General features: G+C 41.4%; 3 protein-coding genes across 6 annotated transcripts in view; all 3 read left to right on the forward strand.

The window, feature by feature from the left end:
- The first annotated feature begins 1,363 nt into the window (after positions 1-1,363).
- Positions 1,364-4,878, forward strand: LOC130919304 (zinc finger protein OZF-like). Its single transcript, XM_057841887.1, has 2 exons — positions 1,364-1,633; positions 2,762-4,878. The coding sequence occupies exons 1-2, from the start codon at positions 1,441-1,443 to the stop codon at positions 3,976-3,978; spliced, it is 1,410 nt and encodes a 469-aa protein (XP_057697870.1). The 5' UTR covers positions 1,364-1,440; the 3' UTR covers positions 3,979-4,878.
- palld (palladin, cytoskeletal associated protein) overlaps positions 2,883-19,358 on the forward strand; it is a 144,886-nt gene continuing 128,410 nt past the window's right edge. For 2 of the 4 annotated variants that reach the window (XM_057841882.1, XM_057841885.1), the window contains exon 1: positions 2,883-2,974. The gene's annotated coding sequence lies outside the window, so the exon portion shown is untranslated. Of the gene's footprint in view, positions 2,975-16,844; positions 17,051-19,358 lie in introns of those variants that run through there. The other 2 variants (XM_057841883.1, XM_057841884.1) reach the window with 2 other exon arrangements.
- LOC130919305 (uncharacterized) lies at positions 7,720-14,115 on the forward strand. Its single transcript, XM_057841888.1, has 2 exons — positions 7,720-8,439; positions 11,027-14,115. The coding sequence occupies exon 2, from the start codon at positions 11,594-11,596 to the stop codon at positions 12,947-12,949; it is 1,356 nt and encodes a 451-aa protein (XP_057697871.1). The 5' UTR covers positions 7,720-8,439; positions 11,027-11,593; the 3' UTR covers positions 12,950-14,115.

The raw sequence follows: 19,358 nt of genomic DNA on the forward strand, positions 1-19,358 counted from the left end.
TTTTATGTCCCAATGTAGTAGAAGCCGGGCACTTCAAGTGTCCTAAAAAGTGCTCTATGAGACCCAGGCCTTATTATACTTTTATTAAATATGCTATTGCTCCAAGTCCAACTGTCCCCCTTACTTGCACACGTTCGAAGGGCCCCATGTTGCTTGTTGCCTGGGGCCCCCGGGGATCCTTGCTACGCCTCTGCATATACCCAAGGAACCTTGCTAAAAGGAGTATTAAAATTGCTAATGAAATAGTTTAGGATTATTTTAGATGCATATATGTTATATTTTTCTTATAGAGTATTCGATGAGGAATACGATAGACCCATTAATAGACTTTTTGGGGGGAAAAAAATCAGCATTTCTTTAAGTAGTCACATGAATAATGAGGTGCCCTGTGAAATCAACGTAAAGCAACTCGGCAAGGATTTTCCGGAGAGTACTTGGTGAGTCACTCTTTAAACAATCATGTGGTATTAATAGCTGATTGGACTTTCTTAAACATGTATAATCTACGTGACATGGTTAGTGCTGATTGGGATTGATAACAAAACTGTTAGATAATCTGCCAAATGATTCACTGTTATTGAAACACTCCCTACACTTGTCGCTGTAAAGCTGCATGTGCTAAATCTGTCGGCCCTCTGGGGGCCCCTGATGGCTTGGGGGCCCTAAGGAATTGCCTGGTTGCCTAATGGGACGCGACACCTCTGCCAGCCCTCAGTTCTTTTAAACACGTTCTTATTCAAGTGAATGGTGAAATGTCTCAAAACCTAGGACAAATCCATTTCAGTTGGGATGACTAGCATTAAAATCGTGTTTAACTGCCATTTACAGCAATCGATGTCCAATCCATTTTAAGAATGCGCCGTGCTTGAATAGAACTTTTAGCAACATGAACTCGTGGATGCCTGAATTTACATTATATACATAAAGTAAGTGCATAAAAATCTGGAAAAGAAAAGGAAAAATCCTAAATTTTAAATCAAGACAATTATTCAAATTTAAAAAATATAAATTATATTAATTCCCCTTTTTATGTTGGTATTATTTTAATTTTTAAAAACAAGAAAATGTTTTTTTTTTTTTTTTTTAATCTTTACGTTTTGTAATTTTTTTAAATTTTTCGACCTTATAATTTCTCGTCCGTATTTTAAAATGTAAAATTCTACATTATTTTTTAAATCAATTCACTTTTTATGTACATATGTATTCCTCCAATGCGTTACTAATATTCTTTAAATGCAAATTCAGGCATCAAGGAGCTAAAACTAAGTTTAATATTGAATACAAGTAATGAAATAACTCAACAAATAGCTGTAGTGCGCAAGTCAATCCCGTAGATGTCAGCACCACAAAAACCACTGCAGAATTCGCCACCGAAGAAGAAAAAGGCGGAAGTCAACGCGACTCGCGGTTGGCTAGCTAACGCAAATTGCAATCGTAAAAATGTGCAAAGTGCGTTTTTTAAAAGAGTTGGTGAAGCAGCGACTCAACGTGGCTGTCGAAGAGATTTTCCAAGTCTTTGAGAGAACCTTGGTGGACTACGAGGAAGAACTTTGTCGAAGCAAAGAGGAGAACGAGCGACAACGACAACTTCTGGACGCTCTTCTCAAGCCACAAATTGGATTGCACGCAGCTGGTTTGTTTTCAACAAGTCATCTTATACAATATCTACACATTAGTTTGTCTATTGTTCTCTTGAATATATTAGTTCCTCCATTTTGCTTTGCGTCTGCATTACGGTAATTATATTGACGTTGAAACGGACGCCTTAATGCTCGTAACCGCAACGCAGCTGTCAAACTTAGTATTTTTCATACTAAATTCTGTATATATTCTTAAATGTAAATTTGCAAATGTAAAAACTGTTTTGTGTTTATAAAAGGAGTTGAAACTCAATTTTCCCCCACTAGCATCTAAAAATAAGACATACAGTGAGGAGTAGAAGTATTTGCACATCTTGTGATTTTGAAAGTTCACCCACTAAGAAAATATGTAGAGGTATGAAATTTCAATAATAGATGCCTTTTGCACAAAAAATCCGGAACTCACATTGTATGATTTTTCAATAATTTATTTGTAGTTTACTGTGGTTCATAAGTATTTGCACCCCTGAGAAAATCAGCGCTAATATTTAGCACAGAAGCCTTTGCAATTACATGAGGGACATGGACATGAGGGCTTGCAGCGAATGAATGTTCGCCGTTCATCGTATGTTTTCGGAACATTCAGAGTAAAAAGTTAGTATGGTATGTAATTTCATTTAATGTTACAAGGCAAAAATTGTAATTTAAGGTAATTTCTCACCTGCTATTATGAGGTTAAAGTCGTAATATGTATTGATTTTGGGGGCGACGGTGGCGCAGGTGTTTTAGAGGGTCGTGATTGAAGGTTTGATGGTTCGAGTCCAGCTCCCACCTGTGCTGATTGTCGTTGTATCCTCGGGCAAGATACTTTACCCTACTTGCCTGTGTGAAAGGTATGTGAGAACGAGTGGTTGGATGGCGGTCGGAAGGCTGCCTCACTTCTGTTAGACTGCCCCAGGGCAGCTGTGGCTACAGTCGTGGCTTACCACCGAGTGCGGGGTGAAAGTAAAGCGTTTTGAGTGTCCAAAAAAGCACTATATAAATCCAAGGCATTATTATTTATTATTTGGTGATGTAGGCATTGTAGCACGACGGTTTAACTTTGGTGTGAACCTCGTTTATGGACAAATTAAAGAAATAAAAGACCTTGAAAATGCTAACACACGTCTTTCGTCCTTCAGAAATTCAAAAAGTGTTGGTGGAAAGCGAAGAAAATGTTCCTCCCGACCAGCACAAGGAGCCAGCGGCGCCCCCGAATGTAAAACAGGAAGCAGACGACAGTGGCGGGTGGCGTGGCGTCACAGTGAAAAACGAAATCTCGGAAGCTAACGGCGAGCTAGCCGACGCCGTGTCGAACGACGGCACCTCCGACGATGACAACGCAGACCCCAAAGGTGACGACAGCCCTCTCGTCTTGGCTGAATGCGGCAAAACGTTCGTTCAGCGCGGCAGTGTAAACCAACATAGCGACGAGAAACCGTTCGCGTGTTCCTATTGCGGTAAGAACTTCACCAGGAAGTCCGACTTGAAGGTTCACGTGCAGGTCAAGCACACGGGGGAGAAACCTTTCAACTGTGACATTTGCGGAAAAAAATTCCCCGTCAAGAAATATCTCACCATACACATGAGGAGGACACACTCTCTGGAGAAACCTCTCGTTTGCTCTCCGCGCACTCAAAATTCCCCGACTAAATCAGAACTGGACATGCACGACAACGCGCTTTCCGGTTCTTCTCGTTCTCCCGAGACTGCTAAAGAAAGCGCTTCGATGCCAGCCGCCGACAACGCCTTCATCTGCGCGGAATGCGGTAAAACCTTCAGCTTGAAGGGAACGTTAAAACGTCACATGCGCACGCACACCGGCGAGCGACCTTTCAGCTGCGGCGTGTGCTCCAAAAGCTTCTCCACCAAATCCGACATGAAGACGCACGTGGAGACTCACTCGGGCACCAAACCGTTCGCCTGCGGCGTGTGCGGCGAGGCCTTTTCCCTCAAGCAGTACCTGAAGATCCACATGAAGAGGCATTTCGCCGACAAGCCTTTCAGCTGCAACGTCTGCGCCAAACGCTTCTTCACCAAAGCTCACCTGAAGACGCACACGAGGACGCACACGGGCGAGAAACCGTTCGGCTGCGAGGTGTGCGGTCGCTGCTTCTTCTGCAAGCGAGACGTGCGCACGCACATGAGGACGCACACCGGAGAGAAACCGTTCGCGTGTCCCGTCTGTCACAAAGGCTTCTCCACCAAAGCGTACGTCACCATGCACATGCGGACGCACACAGGAGAGAGGCTGTTCAGTTGCGACGTCTGTCAGAAAAGATTCACCTTTAAAACGCAAGTCAACAGCCACGTATGTACGAAGGACAAAAACGGACAAAAAGACAACGCTGGACTTTAAAGGTCCTAAGAAAGTGACTTTAAATTGATAGCTGAGCATATTCTGGACACATACAGTGTATCACAAAAGTGAGTACACCCCTTGCATTTCTGCAGATATTTAAGCCGTATTTTTCGGACTACAAGTCGCACCTGAGTATAAGTCGCACCAGCCATAAAATGCCCAACGAAGAGGGAAAAAACATATATAAGTCATACCGGAGTATAAGTCGCATTTTTGGGGGAAATTTACTTGATAAAATCCAACACATAAATCAGATATGTCATCTTGAAAGGCATTTTAATATAAAAATTAGGGTTGTTCCGATCATGTGTTTTTGCTCCCGATCCGATCGTTTTAGTTTGAGTATCTGCCGATCCCGATATTTCCCGATCCAATTGCTTTTTTTTTGCTCCCGATTCAATGCCAATCATTCCCGATCATTTTTCCCGATCATATACATTTTGGCAATGCATTAAGAAAAAAATGAATAAAACTCGGACGAATATATACATTCAACATACAGTACATAAGTACTGTATTTGTATATTATGACGATAAATCCTCAAGATGGCATTTACATTATTAATATTGTTTCTTTGAGAGGGATCCACAGATAGAAAGACTTGTGACTTTGTATATTGTGACTAAATATTGCCATCTAGTGTATTTGTTGAGCTTTCAGTAAATGCTACTGTAACCATTTAACTTCTGCCCAAATGCATGATGGGAAGTGCAACCATGACTGTGCGCAGTGGTACCAATTGATATATCTTTTCTGCTTTGGGAAATAATATAGGGTGTTAAGACAAAGATGAATTACTACCTTTCTTCCCCACATTGCTTCCCACGATATTTCTAATCGTAGGGAGAGGGATTGTAAGGCTTTAGCCAATTAAAAAAAGGCTCCAAAGGCTGCCAAAATTCACTCTACTCATTTTACGCTGCCTTTTAGATATATATATATATATAGGTAAAACTGTGCCATTACAGATTGAACGCGACAATGCGTGAGTGAGTCGTGCAGAGCATGCGTTAATTGCGATAAATATTTTAACGTGATAAATTTTTTAAATTAATTATCGCCGTTAACAGGATAAATTTGATAACCCTACCTTAAGCCTAAACTAAAGACTCTGCATGAGTGTAACATATTATGTCTGTAACGTTAAATACAATTAGAAAACAATTTAATTAATAAAATATATTTATATTAAAAAAAAAGGCATGTCCGATATTTTTTTGCCGATTCCGATACTTTGAAAATGACGTGATCGGACCCGATCGATCGGGACATATCTAATAAAAATACAATAGATAACAACATGCTGAATAAGTGTACAGTATGATGTTACATGATGCATGAACAACGAAATGCGAATATACTGTCCTCACCAGGACACTACGGCTCGGTCCTGGCTATACAGCGAGCTAAACTTCTAAATGACGATGCTGGACGTCCGTATAATTTTCTGAATCAATTTTGTCCTTGATACCAAACAGGTTCGCGTCAGCGTAAATAAATGATAATTAGGTGCTATTACACCAATGACACAAACAGTTAGCATGCGTTCGCTAGCATTAGCACATCGTTCAAACAACCACACAGCTGACTCTAAGTGTCCGATCGCGGGTGGAAAACACACAACAACAACAGAAAAGATGATACACACAGGTTTTGCCTCTGTAGAGATATTTTACAGGCTTAAACATTGAACGTAGGTTCGCAGTCGTGTCTCCCTCCCCCTCTCCGTGGCCATAGCTATTAAGAGTTATTCAGATAAAGTAACTATAGCATAAAGAACATGCTAACAAGTTTACCAAACCATTAGCGTCACTCCAAAATAACATGTGAAATTATATCATAATGTGTTAATAATTTCACACATAAGTCGCTCCTGAGTATAAGTCGCACCTCCAGCCAAACTATGAAAAAAAACTGCGACTTATAGTCCGAAAATACGGTATGTCTTTTCACGGGACAACACTGACAAAACGACACTTTGACACAATGGAAAGTAGTGTGTGTGCAGCTTATATAATAGAGTTAATTTATTTTCCCCTCAAAAATAACTCAAAATATAGCCATTAATATCTAAACCCCTGGCAACAAAAGTGAGTACACCGCATGGGAACTACGTACATCCCTAAATGTCCTAATTGAGTACTGCTTGTCATTTTCCCTCCAAAATGTCATGTGACTCGTTACAGGAGTGCTGTCAACATTGCTGCAGAGATCGAAGAGGTGGGGGCTCACACCATATGCCGCACTCTACGTCAAATTGGTGTGCATGGCTGTCACCCCAGGAGGAAGCCTCTTCTGAAGACGGTACACAAGAAAGCCCGCCCTTTTCATCAGACCATAGGACATGGTTCCAGTAATCCAGGTGCTTTGTTGACATGTCTTCAGCAAACTTTTTGTGGGCTTTCTTGTGTACCATCTTCAGAGGAGGCTTCCTCCTGGGGTGACAGCCATGCACACCAATTTGATGTAGAGTGCGGCGTATGGTCTGAGCACTAAAAGGCTGACCCCCCCACCTCTTCAATCTCTGCAGCAATGCTGACAGCACTCCTGTCACGAGTTACATGACATTTTGGAGGGCAAATGACAAGCAGTACTCAATTAGGACATTTTGGGATGTGCGTTGTTCCCATGCGGTCTAATCACTTTTATTGCCAGGGCTTTAGATATTTATGGCTATATTTTGAGTTAATTTATTTTCCCCTCAAAATAACTCTAGTATATAAGCTGCACACAGACTACTTTTCATTGTGTCAAAGTGTTATTTTGTCATTGTTGTCCCATGAAAGATATACTTAAATATCTGCAGAAATGCGAGGAGTGTACTCACTTTTGTGATGCACTGTACATCCCAAAAAATCACAGAAAAGGTTTAATAGTGAAATTGGATGCTAATTGGTCTTCTGTTTCTCACCTCTGCGAAGTTGACCCCCTGTCAAATGCAAAGTTTTGTATAAATTATGTCAATTCTTTGTGCTAAGTTTGTGCTGCTATTGATTTTTTTAATATATATATTTACAATTCTTTTGCAGGTCAGTCTGAGGTCAACCACCCCCCCATTTTGATCTAGACCAGTGCTTCTTAACCTTGCTAAAGCTACCGAACCCCAAAAGTTTCACATGTGTATTCATTAGAGATTGATCGGGATGCCGATCGAGCGGGCCCGATCACGTCATTTTCAAAGTATCGTAATCGGCAAAAAAATATCGGACATCTGTTTTTTAAATATATATATATATATATATATATATTTGTTAATTAAATCATTTTTTAATTGTATTTAATGTTACAGACATAATGTGTTACACGCTTGCAGAATCTTTAAGCTTAAGGTAGGGTTATCAAAATTATCGCGTTAACGGCGAGAATTAATATTTTATACATTTAACACGTTACAATATTTAACGCAATTAACGCATGCGCTGCACGACCCACTCACGCATTGTCGCGATCAATCTATAATGGCGGTGTTTTACCCATACAGTCTATAGAGCTAAAAGGCAGCGTAAAATGAGTAGAGTGAATTTTAATATTAAATCACCTGACTTTGTAATCATTACACCTGTTTATTATGAAAAGCTTAAGTAAACAGCAAGCAGTTACAGTTTGTCAAGAACTTGTTAAAGTCATGTTTTGGTATTCCCATTTTATTGACTTTTCACAACAGCACTTGGGCTCATGTTTGTAAGAGCACAGCAAACAAAGTTTCAGCGTGCACTCTTCGCCTTTCCAACCTCTCATAAGGCTCCGATGTAGTGCTTGACCTCAGAACAACCCCAGAAGAGACATGGTGACCAATCGGGATGTGTTGTCAGTATTTCATATGCAAGGAACACAACAAATGTAGGTGAGCATTGCTACCGAGGCAGATTTACACAGCGGTAAAAAAAAAAAAACACACAAAAAAAAACGTGTATTGAAACCAAAACAGTGGATAAATCGTTCAATTTACCAGAGTAGAAATGACGGGAACACACTTATTCCAGCAGAAATATGATCAAAAGAATTGCTTTTCCGACGAACCGCCGCGACCCAAGCCATCCGTCGTGCCTTCGTGGTCTCTGATTGAAGGGGAATATTGGAATGTGTTGCTTTCAACCTATCAAGCTGACTCCGCAAAATAGTGAACATAACATGTTTTCTCGTCAAACCGTGTGAAGGGAATGTTATTCAACCTTATCAAGCTGCAAGGTACAGCCTGACCGCAAAATCAAAAAGGGAGTAAGGATTCTCGAAGGCCGTAGGCCGTGCGAAACGTCTAAGGGAGATCCAAACATTCTCAGAAGCCGTGTGAAACTCGAACGGGAGGGGAAGTTACGAGGCGCAGTACTTGCTATAAAGAAGCGATGGCGACAAGTACAATTAGAGTCCGCTGTGGGATTACGCGCGGTCGCCCAGCCTTGGTATTTCTTCGCTCACTATTACTGAGGACGCCCGGCTCTCCGTCCTTCCAGCACACGGTAATGAGATTTATGTTATTGCATGTAATCTATGAGCTGAAATACATTTGTTGCTTGCTTGCTTGTACACTTTATACTGTGGGTTAAATAAAATGTGCCGCTTGTTTAACGCAGTGAAGTGTTATTGTTTGTCGTCCATGTAAGTTGCCGATTCTCCACGATCCTATATAGGCCATATTATTACAGTAATTGATTATTAACTGTGATAGGCTTAACAATTGTGATACTGTGATTGATCATAAGCAGTATCAGAATTGTTTCAAAACAATTTTGGCGTCACGGACAGGATTTACGGAGAACTGCGACTTGGACATGGCTTGTTGTTTGAGTAAAAGTAAAACTTTGGATGAACCCGAAGGGGGTTTTGCTGACTGCGTCTCGGGGATGCCGGGGTGGGACAGTCATGAGTATAGAGAAATTGGGAAATTGTTAACGCGGAATGGGGGACGCCCTGGTCCGTGGGTTAACATGACAACAGGGGCCAGCCCGACGTCAGTCAAAGATTTACTGACTCAGGTTGTGGTCCGAAAAAGAGCGCCTTTAGGGGGTGTACGAAAAATGATGTGGATTTGTGCAGAAGCATGGAAAGATCGTAACTCCTCGTTGGGAAAAAGAACCGTGGAATGGAATTGCGTCGTGTTTGCGCGGATGCGATGATCGTCCCGATACGTGGATTCGTTAGGGCAGGGGTTCCCAACCTATTCCACTAAGGCACACTGTGGGTGCAGGATTTCATTCTTACCAAACAAGATGACAACACTTTTTCCCCAATCTGGTGTTTTACAAGTGCAATCAGTTGATTGCAGTCAGGTGTGGCTTGTTTTAGCAGAAGCCTCATTGGTTCAACTGTCTCTGCTGGATCGGCTGGAACAAAAACCAGGACCCACAGTGTGCCTTGAGGACTGGGTTGAAAACCCCTGCGTTAGGGGATTGTACTACACATGACGTCAGATAAATAGGAATTTCTGTGGATCTGTGTTGACAGTTAGTTCGTCATTGACCTCAAATTGTATGTTTTTTATGTTTGGTCTGTTGTGAGCCACTGGTAGAATGTACGGTAATTCTGATTTGTATTTGAAATTGTGCTGTCCTGTATGATAAGCCATTGGGGATGGTTGTTATTGTGTGACTGAACGTGAGGCTGCGTCGCGTCATGATTCTTTTTTGCGAGGCTCATGTGTAATAGTTGAACGTTTATTGTGTGTGTATAATTGTAGTTATTGTCGCGTGACTGATTATGATTTTTTGCGTGGGATCGTGTGTGAATAGCTGACCGTTTACTGCGCAAAATGGGAAGAAGGGAACGTTTTTCAACATGAGGAGTGCGGCCCTTCGGTGGCCCCTATTTGCAACATGGGGTCCTCGACGGCATTCGCTGGGTTTTTGCCCAAATTGATTATAAGGGGAGGTTGTAATTGCAGCTGGGAATATTCCAGCCTTTTCCTTATATTATTTAGGATAAAATTGAGAAACAAATTGGGAAAACAGGTAAAACAAAAATGATTTTGAAATGGAATTTCATTAGAGATGAGAATAGATTGTTGAGCTCCATTGAAACTTATAGAATGTTAAGGGGAATTAATTTAATTATCAACAAGCTCATGGATTAAACTGTGTTTAGACATTTGATTAACTGATTAATCGAATATGACTGAGGGTGGGGACAGCTGCATGCCAGCATCTGCCTGATCAACAGATGATGGTATTCCAGTTCCCGCCCAGAAACTCAAAACAACAAGGATTATTGATAGTGTTGACAAATTATGTTAATGGGAACAGTGATAAAGTGATTATTCACCTTGATGCAGCTGTAACAGTTGAGGTGTGGTATTGGCAACTTAAGGGTTAATAATGTACACTTACTGTCATGAGTTGCTTTATTGATAACTTGAACACTGTCATGAGTTGCTTTATTGACAACTTGAATTTGACTGTCATGAGTTGCTTTATTGATAATTTGAATTTGAAATTTTTTCTTAAGGAATTTTGAAGATACGAAATATTGTCTAGGCTTACGGCTTTTGGATCGCATGCTGATGGAATTTGGCTGTCTTTGTTCGGCTGTGATGTCAGTGGCTAATAGACAATTCTAGATTTTGTCGTCACGTGGAATAGTGGCCAATTTTGTAATGAGTGACCATGGCAAAATTTATAATGTATGTAATTACAGGAAATTACAAAAGACGGAATTGAACAATCTGAAGAGAGAAGTGAATATTGGCGCTTCGCCAAGTGGAAATAATTATAACGATTTTGACTTTGCGATGTTAGAAAGAAGGTGCTTTTTGTGCCATCAAAGGGTACATTTAGCCAGGGAATGTGAGTGGAAGACATACAGGACAACTTATAAGATTGCAGAAACCGCCGAGTTACCTGTTCGAGCTACTCCGGGTTTACCTAGATCTGGATTGTCACTTAAAGGGGTAACTATACTTGCTGGGGGTTATTGATGCTGATTATCAAGGCGAATTGGGGGTTGTAATATACAATTTGACTTCAGAACCGTTTATTGTGAAATCTGACGGGAAAAATTGATACAAAAATGTGTCTGGTCCGAAGCGTTTGAAATCTCTTCTGCTTCTTCCAGCCTGACAATTGATAATGTGATGTGGAGGCGGTTTATTGGGACATCTACTGGGAGATCGCTACGGCTCTGCATGGTGGAGGACGCTCGGGGAGTCCGGTGTCCAAGGAAGGTCGTCCCTGCTCCTCTGGACCCCCCCCCCCGCCCCCTGCACCCCAGGAGTCAACAATACAGGAAGGGTTCGCAGGGCTCCCATGGTGGCTGCAGGATGCCTCATCACGGTCACGTCTGAAACACCTGTCGGTCGGTCTGTGGCATCTCGACAACAAAACGTGTCACATGACCGAGGTCACGTCTGACCTATGGATCTCGAACAGCACGGAAGTTCGAGGGATCGGATGAATTGCTCCTGTTCCTTTGGATCCCCCTTCTGGTCCCTTTGCCCCCTTGTTTGCCCCCTTTGTCCCCAGATTGAAGAAAACGCACACGGAGATTCACTGGATCGTCTTGTTTCCCCCTTTCCCCACATGTGCCGCACGGAAACAGCGTGCATGGTACGACACCCTTCTGGGTGGAACCGGAACCGTGTTAAGCATCTCTAACACGATTGATGGAGAAGTCACCAGAACTATGTTGTCTAACACCGGAAGTGACATTGCGCACGGTCTCTCGACCGTAGGGCTTTGGATGCCCACATCTATCGCGCCTCATGAAGAAGCGGCGTCTTTATTCTTAGCACAATTGTCATGGGATAAAGGGATGTGGGATGCAACACAAGAAGTATTAACACCTATAATTAATACATGTACACCTTTGACACAATCAGTGATAACTACGAAAATGCACTGGAAAGTGGTATTCCCTGTTTTTCCATCGTGTGCTCGGAGGAAGAGAGAGTGGTATGACACGTTGTTAGGAGGAACGGGAACGTTATTGGGGGTATCCAATACCATTGATAATGAGGTAACGCGATATAAATTAGCTGGAACCGGACAGGGAACTCATGATGCCCTACTAAAAGTAGGAATGTGGCTTCCTAATTCAATAGTGGGACAAAAAGAAAATGCTAAATTATGGCAGGACGTATTTAAATGGGAACTGAATATATGGAACGCCACTAGCAGTGTTTTAACCAACGTGACTAAACAGCTAAACTGGACCACATGTAGCATACAATACCTACATGCACAGGCGCAGAAGGAGCGTTTTGTACGAATGATGACTACAGGGAATTACCGGGAGTGGCGAAGTGTTTGGAATATATCCTCTGAGTTATGGTTACAGTTACATTCGGAATATACGATTTGTAATACGACCGAATGTAGGGGATATTGGACACAATACACAGTAACCTCAAACGTTACCGTATGTAAATTCCAGGTATTACCCGTAATAACTGAACTAGGCTATTGGTTTTTGCATATAGAAGGTGAATGGTTTAATTCGGGAACGAACCAAACCTTTAATACCGATCTTTGCGAGAACACAGATAAAGGACTAGCTTGTAAATTGCATCACGAATTTGTTAATCCTTGCTTAACAAAAGTAGACTTCGCCTTATGCGATTGGTCAAGGGAACCGAGTAGGGACATTTTGTGGCAGGTGGGACCACATACCCTTTGTGTGGCCACTGCCCAAAATCACTCCATGTTGCCAACGGTTCCATTTGTAGGATGCCTACGTAATGTTCGTTTCTTTCAGTGGGGAAACGGGACGTATTGGTTGACAAATTACACAGTTGCTAGCCGGTTTACGGCTGTGCAATGGGAAGTGTTACATACACCATGGCAAATCTCTTTGGAGCGTTTCAAATGCGCATTGGAACAATCCACTGAGATAAAGAAATTGATTAACTCACATGCGTCCAATGTTTCCCAGCTGATGGTATCAACGTTAATGGCTAAAGGAGAAATTTTGCATGCTGCTAAAATTACAATCTGCTCATCATTGGTGGGACATATTTACAGGATTATCACAAACTGCTAGAGTAACGCTGCTTCCACCAATGATTTTAGTCTTAATCGCTATTGCTTTAACTACGCTATGTAATATTGGAATTTGTTGCTATGTCAAACGTCTAGAGGACCAGGTTGCCCGGAAAATATTTCATCAGTTAGAATTATGAGGGTACTGGTAGAAACAATAGACTTAGACGGGGTAGATGCATGCGTAGTAACTATAACTACTGAAGAAGGGGGGCATATCTTGGACTACCAAGATATGAGGGGTGGATTCTTTTATCGCCGTATAGAGCGACACCCTGACCGTGTAAATATGCTTATAGCCGCGGTGTATGAAATAGTAACCGATGCTAATTTGTGGGGGGATCCCTGGTTTCAATGGATTCAGCAAAATTGGAGACATTATACAGTAGGATTAATAAATTAGAGTTGATTTGGTTTAAAACACCAGGAGTGGAATGTAAGACAAGGCCCCAAAGCCTTATATAAAGGAATGTTGTTTTTAACCTCATCAACTAACATCAAGCAACCTATCAAGCTGACTCCGCAAAATAGTGAACATAACATGTTTTCTCGTCAAACCGTGCAAAAGGAATGTGTTAAGTTTGCACAAGGCCTAATTAATTAATCAGGACTCGGCTTGATGTGGTTGAAAGCACCAGGAGTGGAATGAAGGGGAATATTGGAATGTGTTGCTTTCAACCTATCAAGCTGACTCCGCAAAATAGTGAACATAACATGTTTTCTCGTCAAACCGTGTGAAGGGAATGTGTTATTCAACCTTATCAAGCTGCAAGGTACAGCCTGACCGCAAAATCAAAAAGGGAGTAAGGATTCTCGAAGGCCGTAGGCCGTGCGAAACGTCTAAGGGAGATCCAAACATTCTCAGAAGCCGTGTGAAACTCGAACGGGAGGGGAAGTTACGAGGCGCAGTACTTGCTATAAAGAAGCGATGGCGACAAGTACAATTAGAGTCCGCTGTGGGATTACGCGCGGTCGCCCAGCCTTGGTATTTCTTCGCTCACTATTACTGAGGACGCCCGGCTCTCCGTCCTTCCAGCACACGGTAATGAGATTTATGTTATTGCATGTAATCTATGAGCTGAAATACATTTGTTGCTTGCTTGCTTGTACACTTTATACTGTGGGTTAAATAAAATGTGCCGCTTGTTTAACGCAGTGAAGTGTTATTGTTTGTCGTCCATGTAAGTTGCCGATTCTCCACGATCCTATATAGGCCATATTATTACAGTAATTGATTATTAACTGTGATAGGCTTAACAATTGTGATACTGTGATTGATCATAAGCAGTATCAGAATTGTTTCAAAACACTGATATTTGGTCCCATTCATTGGTCCTCCATGCAGGAAAACGGTGAAAAGTGAGTCCAGTTTTCCTTGCCCTTTTTTGTCGTGGGTTGGAGACGCTGTTGCACCCGGTAACACAACAATACACACCCATATTTTCTTTCGAATACACCGAAGGAATTAGTTTAGCACTACCACACGTTACAATCCGCGTTTGAGTCTGCCGGACCGGAAGTAAAGGATATTATCGGCATGGAGGCGTATCCAAACAATGACGTAGTACGTCCCATTCCCTATAGGCGACAGTCCAGCTGGACCCAACGCTGCCACCAGAGGGCATTTTATCCTCCATCATGACACAAAATACAATACTTTTGGACTTTCTGGATAGTTATTTTGGGGTACTTAAAGGGATAATTCCGACATAGGTGGAAATTCGTTTTATGTCGCTAGGGTAGGAAGTGAACTCGTTCTTAACCCGGAGACTACCTGTATGTACAATCGTGATGCAAAGTAACTCACCAATGGGAGCGCCGCTACATCAAACGCACCAGTAGGAGTGTCACGTTGCCGTATCGAATTCACCAATAGGAGTGTAGTGCTGACACATCACTGCGCCGTCAACAGTAGTCCTAGTTAAGATACAATACATTTCTGTTGAATTTTATTTTGTGCACTAAATAGATTTCTTGTATGCCAAGTCTGTGCAAGCAGTGTGCGATTGCGCAAAGCTTATAGGGGGCATTGATTTTCGCTATCGGCGCCTGACACGGATATTTTTAAAGTATTGAAACGTATCGGATTTGGTCATAAGATCAGATCCGATCAAGTATTCAACTGTGCTTTCAGCAAAAGTACTGCTGTACGATATAACGATACTTATCGTCAAAACGATACAGAACTTCGACAATTTACATGTCTATCATCATTATTGCTGTAAATGGACCTGTTCCTGCAATACACATTTCCACCAGCAGATGTTGCGTAATTTGTGCTGACTTACTAGCTTGAGCCGATTCCAAATGCAATAGGACAGTGGTTCTTAACCTTGCAAAAGGTACCGAACCCCAGGAGTTTCACACGTGCATGAACTCAACCCTTTGGAATTGGAAATATCTTTTTTTTTTTTTTCATTTCAAATTCAAAATTGATTTATCGAAGCTAGCAAGCTAAAACACAAGTGAATTTCCATTCAAATTTCTTTTCATTTAGACAGCATGTTTTTAAACAGGCCAAAATGTATGTTTTAATTAGGGCTGTCAAAATTATTGCGTTAACGGGCGGTAATTAATTTTTAAAATTAATCACGTTAAAATATTTGACGCAATTAACGCACATGCCCCGCTCAAACAGATTAAAATGACAGCACAGTGAAATGCCAACTTGTTACTTGTGTTTTTTGGAGTTTTGTCACCCTCTGCAGGCGCTTGGGTGCAACTGATTTTATGGGCTGAAGCACCCATGAGCATTGTGTAATTATTGACATCAACAATGGCGGGCTACTAGTTTATTTTTTGATTGAAAATTTTACAAATTTTATTAAAACAAAAACATTAAGAGGGGTTTTAATATAAAATTTCTATAACTTGTACTAACATTTATCTTTTAAGAACTACAAGTCTTTCTATCCATGGATCGCTTTAACAGAATGTTAATAATGTTAATGCCATCTTGTTGATTTATTATTATGATAAACAAATACAGTGCTTATGTACCGTATGTTGAATGTATATATCCATCTTGTGTCTTATCTTTCCATTCCAACAATAATTTACAGAAAAATATGGCGTATTTTATAGATGGTTTGAGTTGCGATTAATTATGATTAATTAATCTTTAAGCTGTAATTAACTCGTTTAAAAATTGTAATCGTTTGACAGCCCTAGTTTTAATCTTTATGCCTAAAACATCATCGGACCACAAAACCAAGACAGGCACAATGCGCATATTTTAGAATTTTTCATTCAAATTTGGAGAAATAGCGTTTAAAATAAACATGAATCTTCTCAAAAATCCAATATACAGTGTGAATTTACAACAAAGAATTTTACCTTTTGATTTGCTTTTCAGATTGTAAAATGAAATTAAACTCGATTCATTTCACACTGTTTTTATTTTTGTTTGCATGTCGACATTCTCATTCAATCACATCCTTGCCTCACATACTGCAGTACATTCATGGCGTTAATGTGACGTTACCCGTAGATCTGTTGCATTTCCTCATACCCAGTGAGAGTCAACTTTCCACTGAGCAAACCCATTTCTCCCCCCATCAGATAGAGGACTAGCAGTTGAAAGAATTGGAATAAAGCCTGTAAACTGGGAATTAACCAGTCCAAAACCTGGTCTAAAACACCACTTTGCCTGGATTTAGTCAGCATCAAAAAATAGGGCCCTGCGTGTCTTAACCTTCACTGACCTCCTTAGACCAGCAGTGGGCAAACTATTCCACAGAGGGCCGCAGTGGGTGCGGGGTTTTGTTCAAACCCGTCATGAGGACAGCCTTTCACCAACCCAGTTTCTTACAAGTGCAATCAGTTGACTGCAGTCAGGTGCGGCTTTTTTCCGCTGAAACCTCATTGGTTAAACTGTCTGTGCTGAATCAGTTGGAACAAAGCCCAGGGCCCACTACGGCCCTCGAGGACCGGTTTGCCCACCCCAGCCTTAGACTGACTCACCAAACCCCTGGGGTTCGGCTGAACCCAGGTTAAGAACCACTGAAATTGGAGTACTTGTGATTTCCTGATCAGATGCTCTGTATCGGTGCCCAATAAGGATATTTTTGAAGTATTTCGTCACCAGATTGGCTCCAATCTGGTATTCACGTGTTTTCGGCACCATCACGCTTTTCATGGATATTGCATAGAAGTACAAGAGATGTCCAGATTCGATACTCATTATCAGTATCTGCGCCGAATATAGATCTTTTTGGACTATCGGACTGTATCTTGATTTGCTCACCGGTTTGAATCCATTTGACATTCGCTCTTTCGATGCCAGGCCTCCCACTTTAAATGAATTGGACGTCTTGTGCCTCCAGTGAGAACCAGTGAGTTTTAATATTGAGTTTTGGAAGATTACTTGCATTTGTTTTCCATCAAAAGTTTCAAGTTTGTGGTAACCAAATGAATTCAGCTCCATGTTGTAGCTTCTTCAAATTTCTGCATGAGCTAATAGTACTTTTTCTCTTCATGCTGTATTGGAAAAACACACCATCTTAGTCCAGTTGAGCAGGCTAGACAGCAGTCAGCAGTGCCAACCAGGGGGGCTTCTCCGCTTGGCTGCGGGGCAACTGTGCCCATATCAGGAGCACAGCAGGCTTGACGACGACGACTTTTGGAGAGCGTCCAGCGACGACCAAAGCCAGGAAGGCAGCTCTCCCCGGCTTCGGGTTTTCTATTTGTGGGGCCGCGCTATCACATTTGGTGTTCGCTACAAGCTATTCCCGGTGCTTCGTCAATCTACTGATTACAGTGGAGTGGGCTTGTGATAGGACCAAAAGGAATTTCAATTTTCCATTCTTTAATGCCTACACGCTTTGTCATTTAAGGCTGCCGGGAATTATCATCTTTATAGTCAAATAATCGCAGATTATTTTAACGATTAGTTTAGTGCTGTTCAATGTAGGAGGAAAAATATTTCATAATATGCTAACATAACAGTGCCCTCCATAGTTATTGGCACCCCTGGTTAAGATGTGTTTTTTAGCTTCTAATATTTTTTTAAAAATTAAAATAATATGGGACCTTAATGGAAAAAAAGAAAAATCCAACCTTCAATACAAGTGCATTTATTCAATGGGGGGAAAATCCTACATAAAGAAATAATTATTTGACATCAAATAATGTGTGTCACAATTATTAGCACCCCTGGTGTTAATACCAACAAAATATGGTCTGGGGACTGAGATGGCCATGGGAGGAGCTTGATTTTGTGTCTGCTGAACCATTTCTGTGTAGATTTGGCCATATGTTTAGGGTCATTGTCTTGCTGAAAGACCCAGTGACGACCCATCTTCAGCTTCGGGCAGAGGGCAACAGATTTTGATTTAAAATGTCCTGGTATTTCAAAGCATTCATGATGCCACGCACCCTAACAAGGTTCCCAGGGCCTTTGGAAGCGAAACAGCCCCAGAGCATCACTGACCCACCCCCATACTTCACAGTGGGTATGAGGTGCTTTTCAGCATGCGCATCTTTCGTGGCACGCCAGACCCACTTAGAGTGTTTGTTGCCAAAAAGCTCAATTTCGGTCTCCCCTGACCAAAGCACACGGTCCCAGTTGAAGCCTGGGAAGCCCGGTTAAAGCCTGGGACCGTGTGCTTTGGTCAGAGGAGACCAAGATTGAGCTTTTTGGCAACAAACACTCTAAGTGGGTCTGGCGTGCCACTTGTATTGAAGGTTGGATTTTTCTCTTCTTTTCCATTAAGGTCCCATATTATTTGAATAAAAAAATAATTATTAGAAGCTAAAAAACACATCTTAACCAGGGGGGCCAATAATTATGGAGGGCTCTGTATAATACATTTGAAATTATTTGGTGACCATTTATAAAATTATGACGCTTCACCCGCGTTCACTTTATTTTTTATTTTTTTGACATTAGAACTCCATCAAATGTTCAAGTTAATTTAGAGTTAGCTGGGGTTTAATTAGTCGGTGAAGTTGTTTTCAACAAATTCTGTCCAGTTTGTTAGTTTCAGGGCTCCGACGTGGCTAAGCTAGCTTGAGTCAATGGTGCTTCTTTAGCATACCAACAAAAAACAACACCCTATACACGCATGGGAAAAAACTCGATGACCCATGCAATCAATAGTTTTGATTATGTTTTCAGGATAAAGTTATTATAACTTACCATTGAGTGTCAATAATTGTAGTCTGAACAGCAACTTTTGTAATCCAGCAGTTTTGCAGGGAACAGGCTGTCTAGGCAAGCAGGGTGGAGTGATATCACATTGGGATTTTTTTGTGGGAACCAGCAGATTGAGCATGAGTGGCCAAAGCACTACTCTCTACTGTGATCGCATTACACATTGAAAAAAATATATATTCCTGCAGAATGAAATGAATTACAGCAATTTGGTGTGACATTGCTTTAGCCACAAGGGTATTTCGAAAAATAATCA

The sequence above is a fragment of the Corythoichthys intestinalis genome, chromosome 7 (genome assembly GCF_030265065.1).
Source record: "Corythoichthys intestinalis isolate RoL2023-P3 chromosome 7, ASM3026506v1, whole genome shotgun sequence".
Classification (NCBI taxonomy): domain Eukaryota; kingdom Metazoa; phylum Chordata; class Actinopteri; order Syngnathiformes; family Syngnathidae; genus Corythoichthys; species Corythoichthys intestinalis.

Bases quoted from the DNA above. Each gene is read 5' to 3' on its own strand.
- LOC130919304 (XM_057841887.1), top strand. From the start codon at position 1,441: ATGTGCAAAGTGCGTTTTTTAAAAGAGTTGGTGAAGCAGCGACTCAAC. The intron at 1,634-2,761 runs GTTTGTTTTCAA...TTCGTCCTTCAG, and splicing joins AATTGGATTGCACGCAGCTG to AAATTCAAAAAGTGTTGGTG.
- LOC130919305 (XM_057841888.1), top strand. From the start codon at position 11,594: ATGTTGTCTAACACCGGAAGTGACATTGCGCACGGTCTCTCGACCGTA.